The sequence below is a fragment of the Myotis nattereri genome (genome assembly GCF_964212035.1).
Source record: "Myotis nattereri genome assembly, chromosome: 15".
Classification (NCBI taxonomy): Eukaryota; Metazoa; Chordata; class Mammalia; order Chiroptera; family Vespertilionidae; genus Myotis; species Myotis nattereri.
The window spans coordinates 12,527,340-12,545,335 of NC_138090.1; the positions used below are offsets into that span (position 1 = coordinate 12,527,340).

A 17,996-nucleotide genomic window follows, 5' to 3' on the forward strand; every position below is an offset into this window, starting at 1 on the left:
CCTGGGTGCCGGACCTGTGCCCGGCTTGAAGCTCGACGGGAGGCAGCGAGCGGAGGCCACCCTTCTGGGTTGTGGGGAGGACAGCCGGTGGGAGCTCCGACAGGGCACCCGAGGGTGGCAAACAAGTTCTGCAGCCTCCGGGGCAGGGGTGAGAGGAGAATGGGAGGCGTCTCAGGGGGCCCCAGGCCGGCACCGCGGCGGGTCCCGGGTCCGAGGGCAGGAAGGGAGGAGAAGGAACGAGGGCGGAAGAGGGGAAGGGAGGTCGGAGTCGAGGAGGGGGCAGGGGAGAGGCGGGGCCGGGGGCGGGGCGCGGCGGGGGATGCGCCCCTGCGCCGAGCTCGCCCGGCCCCTCTCTCCTTCCGCACAGCCGGGGTTTCCGCTTCCCTCCCGGGCGCAGGGGGTGAGGGAGCCAGACCGAGCCGCGTCCGTGCAGCCGCCACCGCCATGTGGCCCCCAGACCCGGACCCCGAGCCGGACCCCGAGCCCGCCCGCCGCTCCGCTCCCGGCGCGGGTGTCCCGGGGCTGCGCGCCCTCCTGCCCGCGCGCGCCTTCCTCTGCTCGCTCAAAGGCCGCCTCCTGCTGGCCGAGTCGGTGAGTGAGGCGCGGCCCCCTGGGGGCGGGGGCCCCTGTCCGGCGCGCCCCGCTGGTCCCGCTCGGAACCCGGTCCAGTTGGGCACACTTGCCCGCGTTCAGGACGGACTCGCTGAAGCTCAGCGCGCGGGGCAGAGGCGAGGCGGGGCCCGAACCCGCGCTCTCCCGGGCGTTCCACGCGCGCGTGCCAAGCTGGGGGTGGCAGAGGTCTCCAGCCTCCAGGCCTGGGTGAGAGGAGAATGCGAGGGGCCCGGGGAGCCTGGCGAGAGGCCCCGCGCGCGGCGCTGTGTGACCTCGGGCGCTTCCGCCCTCTCTGGGCCCCGGGAGGGTTCAGCGCGCTCGGCCCTTCTCGCGCCCGGGGGCCCTCGCCCTCGTTCCGGGGCGCAGGGAGGGCCAGCCGGGCCTCGGGCGGCGGGGCGGAGGCTGCGGTGGAGCCCAGCCAGCTGGGATGGGGACAGCACCGGGTGGGAAGGGGACCCCTGGGAATGGGTGAGGCCCCGGCAGCACTCTGGGGGGCGCGCAGGCGCCGGGGCGGGGGCCGGAGCCCAGCGGGGTGACTTCATCCCCCGCCTCCCCTTCCTCGTCGGGATCCAGCCGCCCCGCCCCCGCCGAGCTGCTTCTTCCTTCCCGCTCCCCCCGCCCGGGCCGGCCCGGCCTTTGTCCTCGGGACCCGGCGAAAAGCCCCGCACTGGCCGCGGGTGGGCTGGGGGCTGGCCCTGGACCCCCGTGGAGGGAAGGGGAGGGAGAGACCAGGCGGAGGGGACGCGGGATGAGGGAGGGGCACTGATTACTTAGATCCCGGCCTCTGTCTTTATTCCCACTTTGATGACAAGATCGCTGAGGCCGGAGCTTAAGGGGTTTGACCCGTGAGGGCGGGAGCTGCAAGGACCGCGGGGGATGGGGTCAGAAGGAGGGGGATCCTGCCGCCGCTTCAGAAGGCGGTCTGTGGTCCTGTCACCTCTGCTGGGCCTGGGGTCAGCCCGGAGGTCAGCCCAGGACCTGCCCAACTCCCAAGTGAGGCCGCAGGACCCCCAGCCCTCACTTCAAGGGGTTGCCTCCTGGTTGGCCACTCCAGCCCCACCCGAGAGATCGATGGGAGCTACTTTCGGGGAGAAGCCTGAGTCCACCATCCACCGAGGGGACCCCAAACCCACCCCACTCAGGCCCCCCAAATAAGTCAAGGGGTAGCAGGCTGGAGCTTAGAGGAGGCCCGGGGCAGAGCTGGGAGTCAGGAATCTGTCTGGGAGTGTCAGGCGTGGGGAGGAGTGAGGGTGGGCACTGAAGTCGCAAAGGGAGCTGCTCCCCGGCACTCGTGACTCCTGTAGTCACCTCCTGTCTGCCCCAGGCCCACGCAAGTGGGGAGGCTGGCAGGGGCAGGAAGGGGTGAAGTGGCAACTAGGAATCAGAGAATGAGGAAACAGGAATCTAGAGAGGGATGTCCACAGTCAGGCTTGGGGGGGTATGGGCGGGGCAGGAAGGAGAGGGACTCAAGAACAGCCCAGCCGAGTGAGTACAGCAGGAGCTGTGGACAGGCCGAGTCCGGGTCCCACACCTTGTCTTCCGGCTGCCTCTGTGCCCTGCTTAACCATCTGTTCAAGTTGGACTCAGCTATCCCCAGGGCCATGTTCAGTACAGATGCGGGTGCCCTGGGGACCTCCTGGGATTTCTGTAGCTCATTTGTCTGAAGCAGCCTCAGTGCTTCCTGTGAGGCCTCTGGGTATCCCTTGCAAGGCCCCCTGGGCCCCACTCAGAGCTACTCAGCCATAGACATGTTCAGACCCAGACACCGTGACAGAAACCAGATAAAAGCCAACACCCACAGGGCAGGGTTGCTTAAGAAAGTCACTGCCGGTCAAGCCAGCCCTGGGTTCAAAATCCTGGTATCCTCTTATTCGCTGCATGACACTGAGCAATCACTTCACCTCTCAGAACCTCAGTCTTCCCGTCTGTAAAGTGGGCTGTAAGCAGCACCTGGCACATGGGTGGTTGCGAGGATCCCAGGAGATCCCACAAGCCTCAGCGGGCACCGCCCCAGCACCTTGGTCTGCTCTGCAGCACACACAGTCTGCAGAACTATTGGGGGGCTCAGCGTCCGGCAGCATCAGTTCCCACACACAGTGCATGGACAGGGCTGCAGAGAACATTTTCACTCTAGTTCCTCAGCGCTCCTCGCCCAGAGACCAGCGGGACCGGGGACATCAGTGTCAACACTCTTCTCCTGGGTGTTTATTTCTTATTAGTCGTAAAATTTGCAAATATATTAAAAAGTCAAAAGAGTTATACTCTTAATACTAATATACCCACCACCTACATTGTACAGTTGTTAACACATTGGTATATTTACTTTATCACATATCTCTCCATCTATCTAGCAATCCATTTAAAATATATATATTTTTTATTGATTTCAGAGAGGAAGAGAGATAGAGATAGCAACATCAATGAAGAGAGAATCATTAATCAGCCGTTTCTTGCACACCCCACACTGGATCAAGCCCCGCAACCTGGGCATGTGCCCTGATCAAGAATTGAACCATAGCCGAAACCGGTTTGGCTCAGTGGATAGAGCGTCAGCCTGCGGACTGAGAGGTCCCGGGTTCGATTCCGGTCAAAGGCATGTACCTGGGTTGCGGGCACATCCCCAGTGGGGGATGAGCAAGAGGCAGCTGATCAATGTTTCTCTCTCATTGATGTTTCTAACTCTATCTCTCTCCCTTCCTCTCTGTGAAAAATCAATAAAATATATTTAAAAAAAAAAAAAGAATTGAACCGTGACCTCCTAGTTCATAGGTCGACGCTCAACCACTGAGCCACACCAGCCAGGCTCCATTTTGTTTTTCAATGAATTTAAACTGCAGACATCAGTACATTTCAACTCTAAACACTTCAGCCCCCATATCTTTACTAAGTTTAAGATTTTACTGTTTTTCAGGTAGATTGCATTCAGTGAAAAGTGCCGATCTTGTGTGTTGGGAGTGAATTTTTGAAATTGGTTCCTGCTTAGTGGGCTGCCTTTGAGGCTGCTTAGGTCTGCCTAGCCCGTTGGACATCATCTGGGTCGGGTGAACTCTGCCATAGAGCCTGCTGGGGTGGGGGCAGAGTGAGCAGCCCCAGAGGGTGGCCTCCTGCGGCTGGACACACATAGGAGGCTGGCACTTCCTGATTGGGTCCTGGCAAGGAGCTGGCACGGGGTCAGGACTAAGGGCGATGCCCAGAAACACTGGGGGCAACACAGGTGTGAGCCTGGGCCGCATGGCCAGGTCCTAAGCCTGGCAGCTGCAGAACTGAGGGCAGATCACCTTCCATTCCTGAGCCTCCTCTACTCCTGACTGGCGGGGGCTCAAAGGGGCCCTGGGTGAGGGGCTGTGCCAAGGCTCTGACTTCTCCCTCCCCACCCACCCAGGGCCTCTCCTTCATCATCTTTGTCTGCTACGTGGCGTCCACAGCGTCCGCCTTCCTCACCGCGCCCCTCCTGGAGTTCCTGCTGGCCCTCTTCTTCCTCTTTGCTGATGCCATGCAGTTGAACGACAAGTGGCAGGGCTTGTGCTGGCCCATGATGGTGAGGGCTGGGGCCCCAAGAGGAAGCGGCTGGCTGCCCTTTCTTCGATGCACTGGGACAGCTGTTTGCCGTTGGTTGGAGCCAGGCGGGTAGACCTGGCTTCAGGTGATCTGGGCCCCTCCACTCAGCAGCCATATAACCCCGGTCAGGGCCTCCAGGTCTCTCTGTAAGGCAAGCATGTCAAACTCAAAGGCTAACACGGGCCAAATAAACAAGGTTTAAGTTTATGTGGGCCGCAAAATAACAAAAGCTTCAATTTTCATAGAAATGTAGGTTTATTTCGATAGAGACATGCTGGATACAAAGGGCTGAAATAAATGAGTAATCATTAAAATAAAATAGGACATTTTAATAAAAATTAATAATTTTTCTTGAACATTAACTTACCAGACACTGAATAACTGCACAAATTAATAAGCGTAACGTGAATAAACCTATTTTTTCATGTTCTCCGAAAGCGAAATATTTCCTGTTGCGCACAGCAAACAAGTCAGTACAAGACTAATGACGTGGCAATCAGCTGCTAAAATATTCGCTGCTAGTATTAGTGGAGAGAAATGGTGCGCTGGCACGTAAGGGAAATGAATGCAAGCACGATTATAGTAAACGCTGTAGTTCGTTATTAATGATTATGTATAACAGGATATTGTAAAAATTAAGTTACGAAATTTTAATTAAAACATTTCTGGGCCACAAAAATATTCCTTGTGTGCAGGGAGTTTGACATGCTTGCTGTAAGGGAATCCCAGACTGCATCCTTGCTGCTGGCCACGAGGTGGCGCTGGTGCCCTAGTCTCAGCTACAGGAATTCAAGCCATTTCGACCAGGGCCGGGCACCCTCACTCAGCCCTCTGGCAATTCGGCTTATCTCCCCGGCGCCCAGAGCCCTGCCTCAGACTTCGCTGTGTGCAGTGGGTCAGTGGGTCAGAGAGAAGGGACAGCAAGCCTGCACTTGAACCCTGGCCTCTCTTTTTTTGTTTAATAAAGTGAATTTTTTTAAAAAAATTATTGATTTGAGAGAGAGGAAGGGAGAGAGAAACATTGATGGGCTGCCCTCTCGCACGTGCCCTAACTGGGGATCGAACCCACACATTTTGGAATATTTTTTTTTATTTTTATTGTTGAGAGTATTACATATGTCCCCTTCCTCCTCCCCCCACCGCTGTTGTCCCCTCCCAGCCTGCCCCTGCCCCCAACCCCAGCCTGCACCTCCCCCGCCCCCACCCCCAAGCCTGGTCTTTTCTTGACTTCATCCCCAGCATTCTTCTGGATGGGCTGCACCCTGTGTCCCCATTTTAGGGACAAGTAAACAGAAACCATAATTCATAAATGGACCTGCAACAAGTATGTGGCAAAGTGAGGCCCAGGGGCAGGGCAGCCTCAGCTGCTGGCAGCCTGCAAGCGGCACCGGAGCAGGGGGAGGAGTGGCGGTGGGAGGACAGGGTGGGAGCCCCACAGATGCTGGACTCGGGAGCCAGGCATGTGTTCAGGCTGCCAGGCCCACCCTCCTCTGGGAACAGTGGGCTTCCAGCCCTGTTTGTGCTGCCTGGTGTCTTCTGAACCCCTCGCCCCTGCCTAAGCTCCCAGCTGGCCCCTCCCCTGCTGTGCCCCACTCCGTGGAGCTCAGGGCGGTGTGACCATGTCCCTCTCTCCCCAGGACTTCCTACGCTGTGTCACAGCCGCCCTCATCTACTTTGCCATCTCCATCACAGCTGTCGCCAAATACTCCGATGGGGCTGCCAAAGCAGCCGGGGTGAGTAGCTGCCCTACCCGAGAGGGGGTGGCCAGTGACGCCCCCCTCAAGTTCACCCTAGCCCTCCTAAAGTCCCAGATGCTTCTTAGGACACCTGCTTAGCATGGTGCCTGCTTAGGCCCCCAAAGGCCTCTTATTGGAGATCCACTCTGCCCCAGCTTTGAAAGGGTGTTTGCCAGCCAAATTAACAGCTCCTTTTCCCATTTGTCATTAATGGGAGGGGCCTGTGCCTGCCAGTCTGAGCTGCTTATTCAATCAGATAAATAGGTGGTGAGGCTGGGGCAGGTACCTCCCAGTCTCCTGGACCAGGGACTCCCGTCCCCGCGCACCCTGTCCTCTGTATCCACAGGTGTTTGGCTTCTTTGCCACCATCGTATTTGCCATTGACTTCTACCTGATCTTCAATGACGTGGCCAAATTCCTCAAACAAGAGGGCTCTGCAGACGAGACCACAGCCAACAAGGAGGAAGGTGGGTGGCCACCCCGCGGGCTGGGGCCCTGCTCTCCCCTGGGGACACTTGACACTTGGCTGGTTTGAGGCTGGAGTAGCAGCATGCCCCCTCTCCCCATGGGCAGGAAGTGTTTTCACAGCCTGGTTCTCGCATCCCTTCATGCAGCCCTGATCATAAAGCCGGTCCCCTCGGACGAGCACATGGCTCCCCAGAGCCTGAGCCTTTCCAGGAAGGGCAAGCGGAGGGCATGCCTGGCACCTCCATCTACCTTCAGTGGTCCCTGAGGAGCCCCCGGGGCAGCCAGTCAGTGGCTCCCACTCCTGGGCACCGTGCCCTGGGCTGCAAAGTGGCCGGCGCCCCTGCAGTCTGGCCTGCCCCACGGCTTCAGGGTCAGGGAACCAAGCTGGCTCTCGGCCTTACCCGCAGCGCCCAGGCAAGTTCCAGCTTGTTCTGCTTTTTATCCAAGGAGAGTGCAACGGGCCTTCTGGCCCCTCCAGCCAACCTTCAGCTCAGAATGGTTGTGCCATTACCTAATTTAAAAATAAACGGGTTGGGGGGGCTTGCAGATTGGGTGGCTGGTTTTCCACCTGTGACCACACAGCCATGCCCTGTTTCTGATCACAATGGCCAAAAAGAGGTTTCCTGATTTTCTAGTATATTTGAGTTTCTTAGATAAGAAAATGGTTTTCCCCACATTGTCCTGCTAAACTGTGGGGTAGGGTTGGGGTACAGATGTCCTGTCCTGACACCCCAGGTGAGAACAGCTCAGGGAGACTAAGGGCGCATGGAGCCCCAGAGGAAAGGGCAGTGGGGCTCCCGCCTGCATTTGGCTGCACCGTGGAGGTGACAGCGGCTGCCCTCAGGCCAAGCAGACCCCACCAGTGGCACCGGCAGCTGCAGGAGGGGCCCAACTGTGCCTCTCCAGAGACGGCTCCCGGCACCACCAGCCAGGAGGCTCCTGCCAAGCCTCCTCTGCTTTCTTTTCAGAAGAGGATTCCGACTCTGACTCCGACTAAAGGGCCGCCCCGCCCTGGCAGCCCCGGCCACGCGGGCCTTCCCTCCTGCACTTCTCACCGGCTGGCTGGCCGGCCGGAGCAAGGCCTGGGGACCGGGAGTGTTGGAGGAAGGCTGTCACTTCTCCAGGGGAGCAGGCCTCCTCGCAGCCCCAAGGTGACGTTTCTGAGCCTGTCTAACCGCTCTGCACAGGAGGGCATCGTGAATATCCCGCCACTCCTCGTTTCTGTCCCACAGACCTTAAGCCCTTTGACCTCTCTGCCGAAAATAAGCACAAAGGGACAAAGCAAATAGAGCCATTTGACCCCTGTCACAGGGATATGCATGCCAAGATGGGGTGGCTAGAGGTAACGGGTAAGGCAGAAACCACCAGGGGCCAACCGCCAGCCCCCCAGCCCCAGAGACCTTCGTCTGCATTTGGTGCCCCTGCCCATGCCAGGCACTTTGTTGAGAACGATCCTTCCAAGGTTCTTTGGTTCAAGGAGCACCACTTCCTTCATTCTGTAAGCAGGGAGGAAGCTGGCCTTTGCCATGCCTTTAACTGCCTCCTCACACCCCTGGAAACCGTGACTCCTTCAGGGGACAGGACTATTGTGGGTCTAAGACCATTTCAAAGAAAAGCTCGTAAAGCAGCTTACCGGGTCCAAAAGATCAGGGCCCACAGGAAGGGACAGCGTCCTGGGTCGCTGGGCAGGCCCAGCTGGAGCCGCTCTGCCCCGGGGGTCCGCCAGCAGCCACAGGCTCTTGGACGCTCGGGACCATGTGCTTCTAGACACCAGAGCAGGTCTCCCGACCACTCACAAGAGGTGAGACGTGCCTTCTGTGTTCTCCTGTGCTGTGTATATATCTTCAATGGATTTTGTAACTTTATATAATTTTTTTATACAAAAGCAGCTTCTTAAATAGCATTTCCTGTGACCAAGAGGCCTTACGAAATGAGCCAGAGTTCTGGACCCATTTGGGAACATTTGTAACTTTTGTTCTTCTCTTGCATGTGAATCTCCTCCCCTGAAAAAAAGCCATAATGAATTAAACCAGACTGACTACCTGCATGGACTGTGTTTGAAGACCTTCCACCCCCCAGAGCGATGCCATCCAGTATCAGCGTCGGTGCACGCGCGCACGCACACGCACACGCACGCGTGCGCACACACGCTCCATGCCAGGCACCCACTACGCTCTCTGGCCTGTGCTCTTACTTACTCCTCACACAATCCTGTTTGTAGGCCAGGAAACTGACAGAAGGTTCGATGACTTGCCCAGGTCACCCAGCCCCTTTGAGGAGGCCCAGGGCCTCAGTATTAGGGCACGTCCCACCACACCCCTCAGGCAGCCAGACCTCGGAGTCCCCGTGGTTGGGAACTGGTTGCACCAGGGACCTCAGAATCGGAGCCTGGGGGCAGCCTGGCCAGCACTTTGGCCTAGGCCTATGGGAAGGAGCAAGCTTTCTGCCCCGGGTTACACACACACACACACACACACACACACACACACACACATTCTGAGAATGTGTGTGAAAGATGAACGTGCGGAGGCCAAGGGGGGGAGGGGGGAACAATTCTGCTCGGCCTCACCAGCCCCAGCCCAGCTACCTGTCAACACCTGTCCCACGGGGGCCTCGTCCGGTGGATGCTGGTTGTGTTCAACCTCCACCTAACAGGCCCGTTGCAGGAAGTGGGTCCCCAGCCTTTGAAGGGGAGGGAGGTAAGTCAGAGCAGGGAAAGAGCCCAGACCATTTTTACATGTCCATTTATTAAACAAGAACTCCTTCATGACAATTTAATACAATATTAGCGGTTAGTGTTGAGAAAATTATTTCCCTCTACATACAAAAATACAGATTTGAACACTATGAAAACAATCAGGACAAGTACCATGAAAAATTGGTCCTTCAAAAGAAAAAGGGGGGACTGAGGGCAATGTGAGGCTTTGTCTGCTGTTGGGACAAACCAACAGGAGCCGAGGCTTTGGGGCCCGAAACCACTCCAAGTGGGCAGAGTCCAGCCCCAGAGCCGGTCAGAGCGGGGGTGCCCACCCCAGGGCACCGTGGGCACCCGTGTCCGTTTGAGAAGCCGGGGTGGGAGCTCTGACCAGCCAACAGCATAAACCAAAGTTTACCACACGGGATCACCTCAGAACACCCCCCAGCTGTGTCTAAACGGTTAAAGGAAATAGGCGTTTACGAAGGAAAGTGTAATGGTTATTAAATTAACCTGACTCCCCCAAAGTACCCCTGGGCCAAGTACCAATGAGTGATCACCTAGAGTTACTAGCCATCTGACTTGACTTCCTTTGTTAGAAAAAAATTACATATTCTGGCCCTTCAGAAAGGACAAAAAAGCTACAGTTTTGTTTCAGTAAATCCATTCCTTCATGTTGCAACGGCTCAGCTGGTTTCCTCAAGATTTTTCATGTCCTGCGGGGGTGGGGCAGCAAGAGGGGGCATCTAGAGCGTGATCCTGTAGTGATGTCATCAAGCTCCTCAGAGCAGGGAATCTGTTTTGTTCAGGCCCCAAACCCCACAGGGCCTCGAGCCTACCCAGGTCCACCAACCAATCAGATCCAGTGGAAGGTGAGCCCGGGACCATTGGGGGGGGCGGGGGGGAGGGCGGGTCCCGCAGATGCAAGCAGCAAAGCCAGGCCGGCAAACACCCTCTGGTTCACTAGCCCCGGACAACGGGCCTTTTCACGGGCTTAGCCCAGAGAAGGGAAGTCAGAGCACCAAGGACGCTGTTCTGTTCTTTTCCAGTGGAACCCGTTCCTCTCACCGGGGTGAGCAGTGGCTCCCTCGACTGAACAAGGGGTTTAAAAAATGCCCAATGCAGATATACTGATTAAGAATTATTTCACAGAAATATACTCTTACTCTCAGACTGTTTAAATAAGCGGAAACAAGACGTGGGGGACGGAGCAGCAGAGGGGAGCTAGGAACAACCAGGGGTGGTTTTTGTCTTTTTCTTTTTAAAAACATAGGAAGTTTACGGGGAAAATGGCCAACCGCAAAACCAGCACTGCTGAAAGCAACATTAAAAGGACACAATCTAAAATCATGCTACAAAAATAGTGTTATCTGGTTTAACTAAATGTACATCTTTCTTTCAATTCCATGATTAACAAGTGTTTACGTGACCGACACACGGAAGGCACCAAGGTGAAGTGATTATTATTTGTCTTAAAATATACAAAGACAGAATTGCCTGCCTGGGGGAGGGCGGGGTGGGGACAGTCATACCTGTAATAAATTAGTTAAGTGTTTTTGCCATGGGTTCCTGAACCCCTACAAATTGCAACATATACAAATAGTTTCGATCCCTAGCGTTCTCTTAGAGGAAACCGCATCAAAAATCAGGTTATGAAAAGCACTGGCTTTATCTGCACACGCCATTTCATTCTGAGACAGGATCTGAAGACTCATTTTTAAGTGGGTTTATGGGGTGAGAGTTGGAAGCAGGTGGCCCCTCTGAGGGGCTGGGCCAGCTTGGGGGGCCTTCCAGGCATCCTGTCCTCAGAGTCAGCCTTCCCCAGCCCGTGGGCCAGCCAGTTCTCCCTTCAAACCCCGAATATTCGCCTGCCTCACTTCTGCAGAGATGGGAACAGAATCTTGAAACTCGCAAATCGATTCTGGAAAAGGCAGGGAAGCAAAATGGCCCACAGAGGGAGGCAGCCCCAGCGAGACCTGGCCCTGCCTGGCATGGGCACCAGGTCCCCACACAGGCCTTACCGCCTGGCCTTCCCTTCAGTGGCTTTTCTAATAAAAGGAGGTGCTTCCTACTGGGTTTCAGATTATTATGGAATCAACTATGTCACACCTTCTCTCCTCCGAGGCACACGTAGGAAAAGAAGCTTTGGGCCTCACACTAATCCCACCAGCAAAGGTCATCTGAGACAATTTCCTCCGCTAGCTGAGAACCATACAAGTGCTGATAGCTCACTAGAGCCCAGGCTATTAACCCTTAATGAAGGCCCCCAGCCTGTGAGTGTAATGCAGCCCAAACCACTCCAGGGTGTCTGAACTAAACTCTTGGCATCAAAAATGTAGACAATTTGGCTCAGTGGATAGAGCATCGGCCCGCAGACTGAAGGGTCTCGGGTTTGATTCCTGTCAAGGGCACATACCTCAGTTGCAGGCTCAATCCCTGGCCCTGGTCAGGCACGTGCAGGGGGCAACCAATCGATGTGTCTCTCTTACATCGATGTTTCTCTCTGTGTGTCTCTCCCCTTACCTCCCACTCTCTCTAAAAATCAATGGGGGGAAAAATATCCTCAACTGAGGATTAATAACAACAAAAAGTAGACAACAAACTAACCCTATGAAAAAGACAGACTAATCAAGGATCCATAATATAAACTTTATTCTAGGCAAACTGCCATTGATTCATTCAAACTTAGTGGGCTTGTGGGTAACTTTTCTTTACTCTTATGCCTATGGAATAAGATAAACTAGAAAAAAAAATCACCCAAATTGAGAAATTATATCTAAATGGAGTAAGAATATAGACTAGACCAAAAACGGGAAAATCTACCGGGCCCACTGCTCTGTTCCAGGCCAGGGGGGGATAAGTGCCATTCACTGGTGTGAGAACAAGTCAAACAGAACATTTGCTTTCAGAATACAGTTCTAGATCTAACAGAATGTGAGGGTATTTTCTTTCAGAGACAGTTTCAAAATTAAAGGAATGTAAAGGTCCAAATATTTCAGATTACCTTCTCAACCAGACCGTCCTTATGATTTCAGCACTGTCTGATAAGAGAAGAAACACGCGGTTTTGTAAAGAGCTGGGAAGCTTACAAGGCAGTGTTCGGTCTGAGTCCGCTCTAAGGTGGCACCGAAACCAGAATCCAAGTCACCCTGCCAGACCTGCGAGTTCCCAAACACCACCCAGAGCCCCTCCGGGCGCCAAGGCACATGGGCCCTACGTCCAGCTCTGGCTCTCAAGCTGATTCCAGAGCACAAGGCCTCACTTTCCCAAAGACAAGGGGAGAGGAAGGTAGCTAAGCAAGTCCATCTTTTCAAGACTTCTTGGGTCGGTCACCAGTCTAGTGTTATCAACAGCCCCACAGCAGACAGAGCCTGGCCCAAGGGGCCCCCTCCCCTCACCTCTCAGACCTGCCCCAGCTCCCACCTCACCACCCTCTCACCCTTCTGGTCCTAAAAGTGGGTGCTGATAAAACAAGCAAGACGTGGGGAAGAGAGAGCCCTGGGTTCTGCAAACTTCGCTGAAAAATAAAAAAGTGGCTGGAGACCTCATTTGCTCGCGAGAATCAATCGGCGGCAGCCCTCACCCTAGAGAGTGTCTGCCTTTTACTACCTGTTCAATGCCGTCATTTTCCTATAAATGAGATACGGAGAAAATGAGAACCAGGCCATCGCACAGCGACTTCCTGCTGCTTTGTTGTGAAGAGGGATGGCCCCCGTGGAACCACATAAGCTGCCACTGTCTCCCAGAGTCACTGTTAGCCACGTGTGTCTCCACACCCTACTCACTCGTTAGGACGGATTCTAAGAACCACCCACAGAAAATCTCGCTCAGCCGGACGTTAGACCCCGGCCCGCCCCTTAAACACACGGAGAGGGTCCTTCCCAATCGGCGCAGGTGTCTGTAAGGAAGGATGAGGCTGGGCCACACACAGGACACGACAAGTGGGGGTGAGGGTGGGGGGGGGACACTCAAGGCGCACTCATTGCAGGCAAGAATTCACAGACATATGCAGACAGAAGACTGCTTCCTCTCCTCCGAGACCAGCTATGGCTTAACCCCAAGTCTGAATTAAAGAAACCTTCAAGAAGGTAGATGAAGCTGCCTGCTTTAAAAAGGCAGGAATGCCCTGGCTGGTGTGGCTCAATTGGTTGGAGTGATGTGCCATACACCGAAGGTTGGCGGGTTCAATTCCCGGTCAGGGCACACACCAGGTTGCGGGTTCTATCCCCGGTTGGGGTGTGTATGGATGTTTCACTGGCATCGATGTTTCTCTCTCACCTCCCCCTCTCTAAAATCAATGGAAAACATATCCTCAGGTAAGAAATGAAACAAGAAAAGAGTAGGAATGTTTCAACTGAGTCACAAAGCTCTCATCAGAAGCCTTCCAGCACAGAGTGGAGGTCAGATACACTCCATAGCCACCCAGGGGCTTAAGCGTTCCTACCAGGGGACAGTAATGGTACCCAAAGGGCCATGAGTGTTGTCCACCTCCCCAAGCCAAGCCCTCAGAGCCACGCCGGGCCCTCACTGGCTTCCCTGTGGCCAGGCTGGGCTCTGCTGATGCCGGCCCTTCAGTTCAGGTTGCCAAGGAAGACATGGATAAATATTGGGACTGGGCAGGCTACTACATTCTTGCCTTTCTCTAGGCAGAGGTAATCTCTCAAATATATTTTTATTGATTTCAGAGAGAAAGGGAGAGGGAGAGAGAGATAGAAACATCAACGATGAGAGAGAATCATTGACTGGCTGCCTTCTGCACAGCCCCCACACTGGGGACTGAGCCCGAAACCCAGGCACGTACCCTGACCGGGAATCGAACTCAAGGCCTCCTAGTTCATAGGCTGATGCTCAACCACTGAGCCATGCATGCCGGGTTCTTATGAGATTTTAACCTATAAATGCCTTGGTCCTTCCCCAGCTTTATATGGGGCCAAGTGCCTTTGCGCTTTCATGATTGCAATCTCTCTGTATGAAAGGGAGAAGGTATTTCCTTTCAGGCCTTCATTCAGTATAAAGGGAAGATAAAGGAGAATCAGAGAGAAAAAATACCACATCCACCAAATCCGAGCCAAGATAAACTTTCTCTGAAGACGTCAGTGTTTGCATCCATCTAAAACCACCAAATGCTTGAGGGTTTCAACCATACAGTTGCTAGGCACAAATTCAAATGCACAAAGCAACTGTAGCTCTCTTCAGGTTTGGCACAGACCATGAAAGCCATTATCATCCCACCAGAAAATTGAGAAACACTAAGATTGCCTCAGTCTGAAAATTCCCCAAAACAAACTGACAGTGACCCACATTGGAACTATTAAATGCAAAAACACGCTTCCTTTAATTTGCCAAAAAAAGAAGTGCCACAGGCCCCCCGAAATCTAGATGGTCTTGTTTGGACAGAGGCAACATAAGAAGAACGCGGGTGTCTTTACATTCACCTGGACAAGCACATGCCCTTCACACCTTCTCACCACCACACTGCCACAGGTGACGAGATGGATGGCGGTGCATCACACCAGCTAGAGAGCTCATTAAATAGAAAGAAATATATTTACAAACTCCATGGGAGAGCCTCATGGCACAAAGGATATTAAATAGTTACAGGGACATAAATTATTCCAAAGATTCTAACACTAAGATGCACATTAACTCCTAAGTCGCTCGGGGGTGCTCGGTGTCATCACTCTTCCTCATCGTCAGCCGTCACAGTGTCCGTGGCTGCAGATCGGTTTCTTGCAGCCGACAGCACAGCCCCAGGAGGCCAGGAGGCTCCTTTCCCCGGACGGTAAACTGGTCCCATGCAAGTGACTTGGGAAAACTTGGGCAGCAATCCTGCCTGAATGGTATTCTTTTCTTCAATCTCACTTCAAAGGCGGCTTTTTATTGAGGCCAAGTAACATGATTCCCAGCAGGAGATTTCTGATAAAGTACAGGGTGGTCCTTCCAAGTGGGCCCCATTTAATGCCAGGCCGAGTCTTTGTGACCCCCTTTTTAAATGGAACTCGCAGAGTGAGATAAGCCCAATTTTGATTAGGCATACACACTCAAAAATGCAAAATAAATACATAAAATGAACAGATAAAATCCAGATGTTAGAATCTCCTCAAAAAATCACTATATAGAATAGGTTCAAAGTTTGTGAAGCATGACCTGTACTGCCCCAGGACAGACACGGAGAGAGGGCTCCATCAGACCCTCTGGGCAGCACACCCCGCTGTGACCAGGCCTGGCTGCCCTCTGGGGGAGCAGAGGGAGGTGAGTTACCCCCAGACCAGCTGGGTCTGCACCCGCAGCCATGGCCCCTGAAGCAGACAAGGGGCTTGCACATGTGACCTGGGCCGGTGCCCATGGCAGGAACTGCAGTAGAACTCAGATTGTACCGAGTGTTCAGTTCAGGGAGCTAACCCCTAACCCCGCCCCCTCAGAGACAGCATAGTACCATTTCCTAGGCATCCCCAGCCACCTGATCAATCCCCCAACGCTGCTCTTTATGAAGAATGCAATGCCACACACGCACAGACGCTTTCCCACGCACGCTCTCCTCCTGCCACCCCCAAAGACATATCCCTGTTCTCTCTCTCTTCACACAGAACGCTGCCAAGGCTGGGATCGCTCGCTAGCAGAAGCTCCTGGGGGTTCTCCGAGTTACTGCGAGATCTTCCCACTTTCCCACCAGTAACTGTTTTTTCCTTGGTGAGAGCTAATCACAAAACATTAGAGCTAGAGTGAGGTTTGTAAACATTAAAAACAGCTCAGAGTGAAAACCTGACAAAACAATTTTCCCATAAAAGATACAATTAATCTCCAACAGGAAGAAAAAGACAACAACACTACAGCATCATAGGGGCTCATTTAACTCCTTCACCACAATAATCTTCACTTTATCAAGAATCAGTTCAAAAATCTGACAGACCTAGGTTTCTTCCCAACAACCTCCAAGATGGATGTTCATAGTTAGGACCCTGAAAAGCTTCAATTCGTTCATGCTTCTCAAATATCAATGGAAGGATGTCATGGTGCAAATTCAAGTATTTTCGAATCCTAGACAAGTCTACACAGAATCACTGTAGAACTCTTCTCAGGTCATTGAAGTGAGCACGTATCTAAAACAGAGGGGTGTCTCCACCTGCGGTCCAAACGGGCAAGTGTCTGGCTGGCGGGATGGACTGCGTTTCTTTCCTGAATTTTACCTGCGGAGGTAAAATGATAGGAAATCTGCAACGCAGCCTCAAAGCATTAAGGGTAGGCAGGAGAGCGAAAAACAAGATGGTCTCCATATTCCTGGAGGAGAATCTGGGTTCAGGGAGGTGATTCATTTGAGCAGGAATTGAGTGTTTTCTCAGCAGGTGGGAAGTGCATGTCAACAGTCCTGTGAGCTGTCCCAAGGGGACACCAGCTTTGCCCATCCCCAGAAAGTCCAGCCCCAGCCCAGAGCTCCACCAGCACACCCATCACTGCAACCCTCAGTGCCACGCGTGGCTGCCGGGCCTTGCTGGCTGTCTCAACGCCCGGGGCATGGAAGACAGGCAGTAGGGGGGATCCTGGCAGCAAGACTAACGCTGATGGAGCGCACTATGGGGGCTGCCCAGGAATCACTGCTGACGGACTGTTCCAACCTTGTACCTTCCTGCCTTGACTTCCCCCCTCGTGGCGGCCCCCATTTAATCCAAAGTCTTGACTTGTCACAAATGCATATGACAGGGTGGCTCAGTCAGATGGGAGGAAGCCTGTGCTCAGGGCCGGTGAAGACCTAAAGTGGACATGGCAGCCAGGGAGGCCGGCTGCTCCCACGGCCACCAAACGCTGGAGAACCCGTAGGTCTCTCCCACCCACTTCTGTCTACACACAGGGTGCAGGGGTTCTCGGCCTCACATACCTGCTAACAGGGCCACTCTGGGGGGGCGGGGGACCTTTCCCAAAATGAACTTTACCAAAGAGGACAAAATTCAGCTTAAACACATGAGAATCTGTCGTGACGAGGGAAAGAAAACTTGATTGAAAGGACGGGCACGAGGATGAGGGAGGACCCTGCTGGGCCCTCATGTGTCCAGGCGCTGGATCTCCGGGCGCCCATCCACGTCCCGGGACTCGGTGCGGGCTCGGATGTAGTCATTGGCGCTCTGCTGGTGGATGCTGACTCTCCATTTCTGCACGGCCAGGAATGTGTTCACCGCATACACCGCTGTTGCCAAGAAGCCAAATATCTACGAGAAACAGGCATGGATAGTCCTCAGACACATCAGCAGTCTACGAGGTGTCTGGGCAGGACCCCGAGCGGCTTACAGCTATGCCCCCAACACCTGGCCCGGCTGAATGTTTAGCTGTCAGACCGTGGCCAAATCTATAGTTATGTGACCCACAGAAGTCCTCCCTGACCTGAAGACAGCCTAAGGTTTCACACAAAGTATTTTGGATCTTTTTTATTACAAAAATGCCTTTTGCCCAGCCAGTGTGGCTCAGTGGTTGAGCATCAACCTATGAACCAGGAGGTCATGGTTCGATTCCCAGTTAGGGTACATGCCTGGGTTGCAGGCTCGATCCCCCAGTAGAGGGTATGTAGGAGGCAGCTGACCGGATGATTCTCTCTCATCATTAATGTTTCTATCTTTCCCTCTCCCTTCCTCTCTCTGAAACCAATAAAAACATATTTAAAATCAATTAAAAAAATTTTAATGACTCTTTTACAGCACCTTCATGGTCACTGGTCCCAGATGAGAAAATACATGTAGACAAAATCCCATGCACACAAAAAATCAGGGGCTCAAGTATAATAACAACTCAAGCCATAAGGCCTGACATTCCAAAGCACAGCCCTCGAACCCCCACCTGCTCTCCAGCTGCCTGTCACCTGGGCAGCTCCAGGAGGAGAAGCAGCAGGTTTGGCTTAGTTAATAACAACTGATGAATCTACTGAGTGACACCTGGGAGAG

The 17,996-nt window shown here is 53.9% G+C and overlaps 2 protein-coding genes across 2 annotated transcripts in view; one reads left to right on the top strand and one right to left on the bottom strand.

Annotated features, from left to right (window-relative positions):
* Window positions 1-395: 395 nt before the first annotated feature.
* Window positions 396-8,421, top strand: CMTM3 (CKLF like MARVEL transmembrane domain containing 3). Its single transcript, XM_081108476.1, has 5 exons — window positions 396-591; window positions 3,995-4,150; window positions 5,808-5,903; window positions 6,253-6,373; window positions 7,343-8,421. The coding sequence occupies exons 1-5, from the start codon at window positions 445-447 to the stop codon at window positions 7,369-7,371; spliced, it is 549 nt and encodes a 182-aa protein (XP_080964602.1). The 5' UTR covers window positions 396-444; the 3' UTR covers window positions 7,372-8,421.
* Window positions 8,422-15,951: 7,530 nt separating this feature from the next.
* Window positions 15,952-17,996, bottom strand: part of CMTM4 (CKLF like MARVEL transmembrane domain containing 4) — a gene marked incomplete at its 5' end in the record, with an annotated part of 38,225 nt that continues 36,180 nt past the window's right edge. Inside the window, one exon of the mRNA XM_081107505.1 lies at window positions 15,952-17,270. Within this exon, the coding sequence (XP_080963631.1) occupies window positions 17,106-17,270 (165 nt within the window). The 3' untranslated portion in view covers window positions 15,952-17,105. The remainder of the gene's footprint in view (window positions 17,271-17,996) is intronic.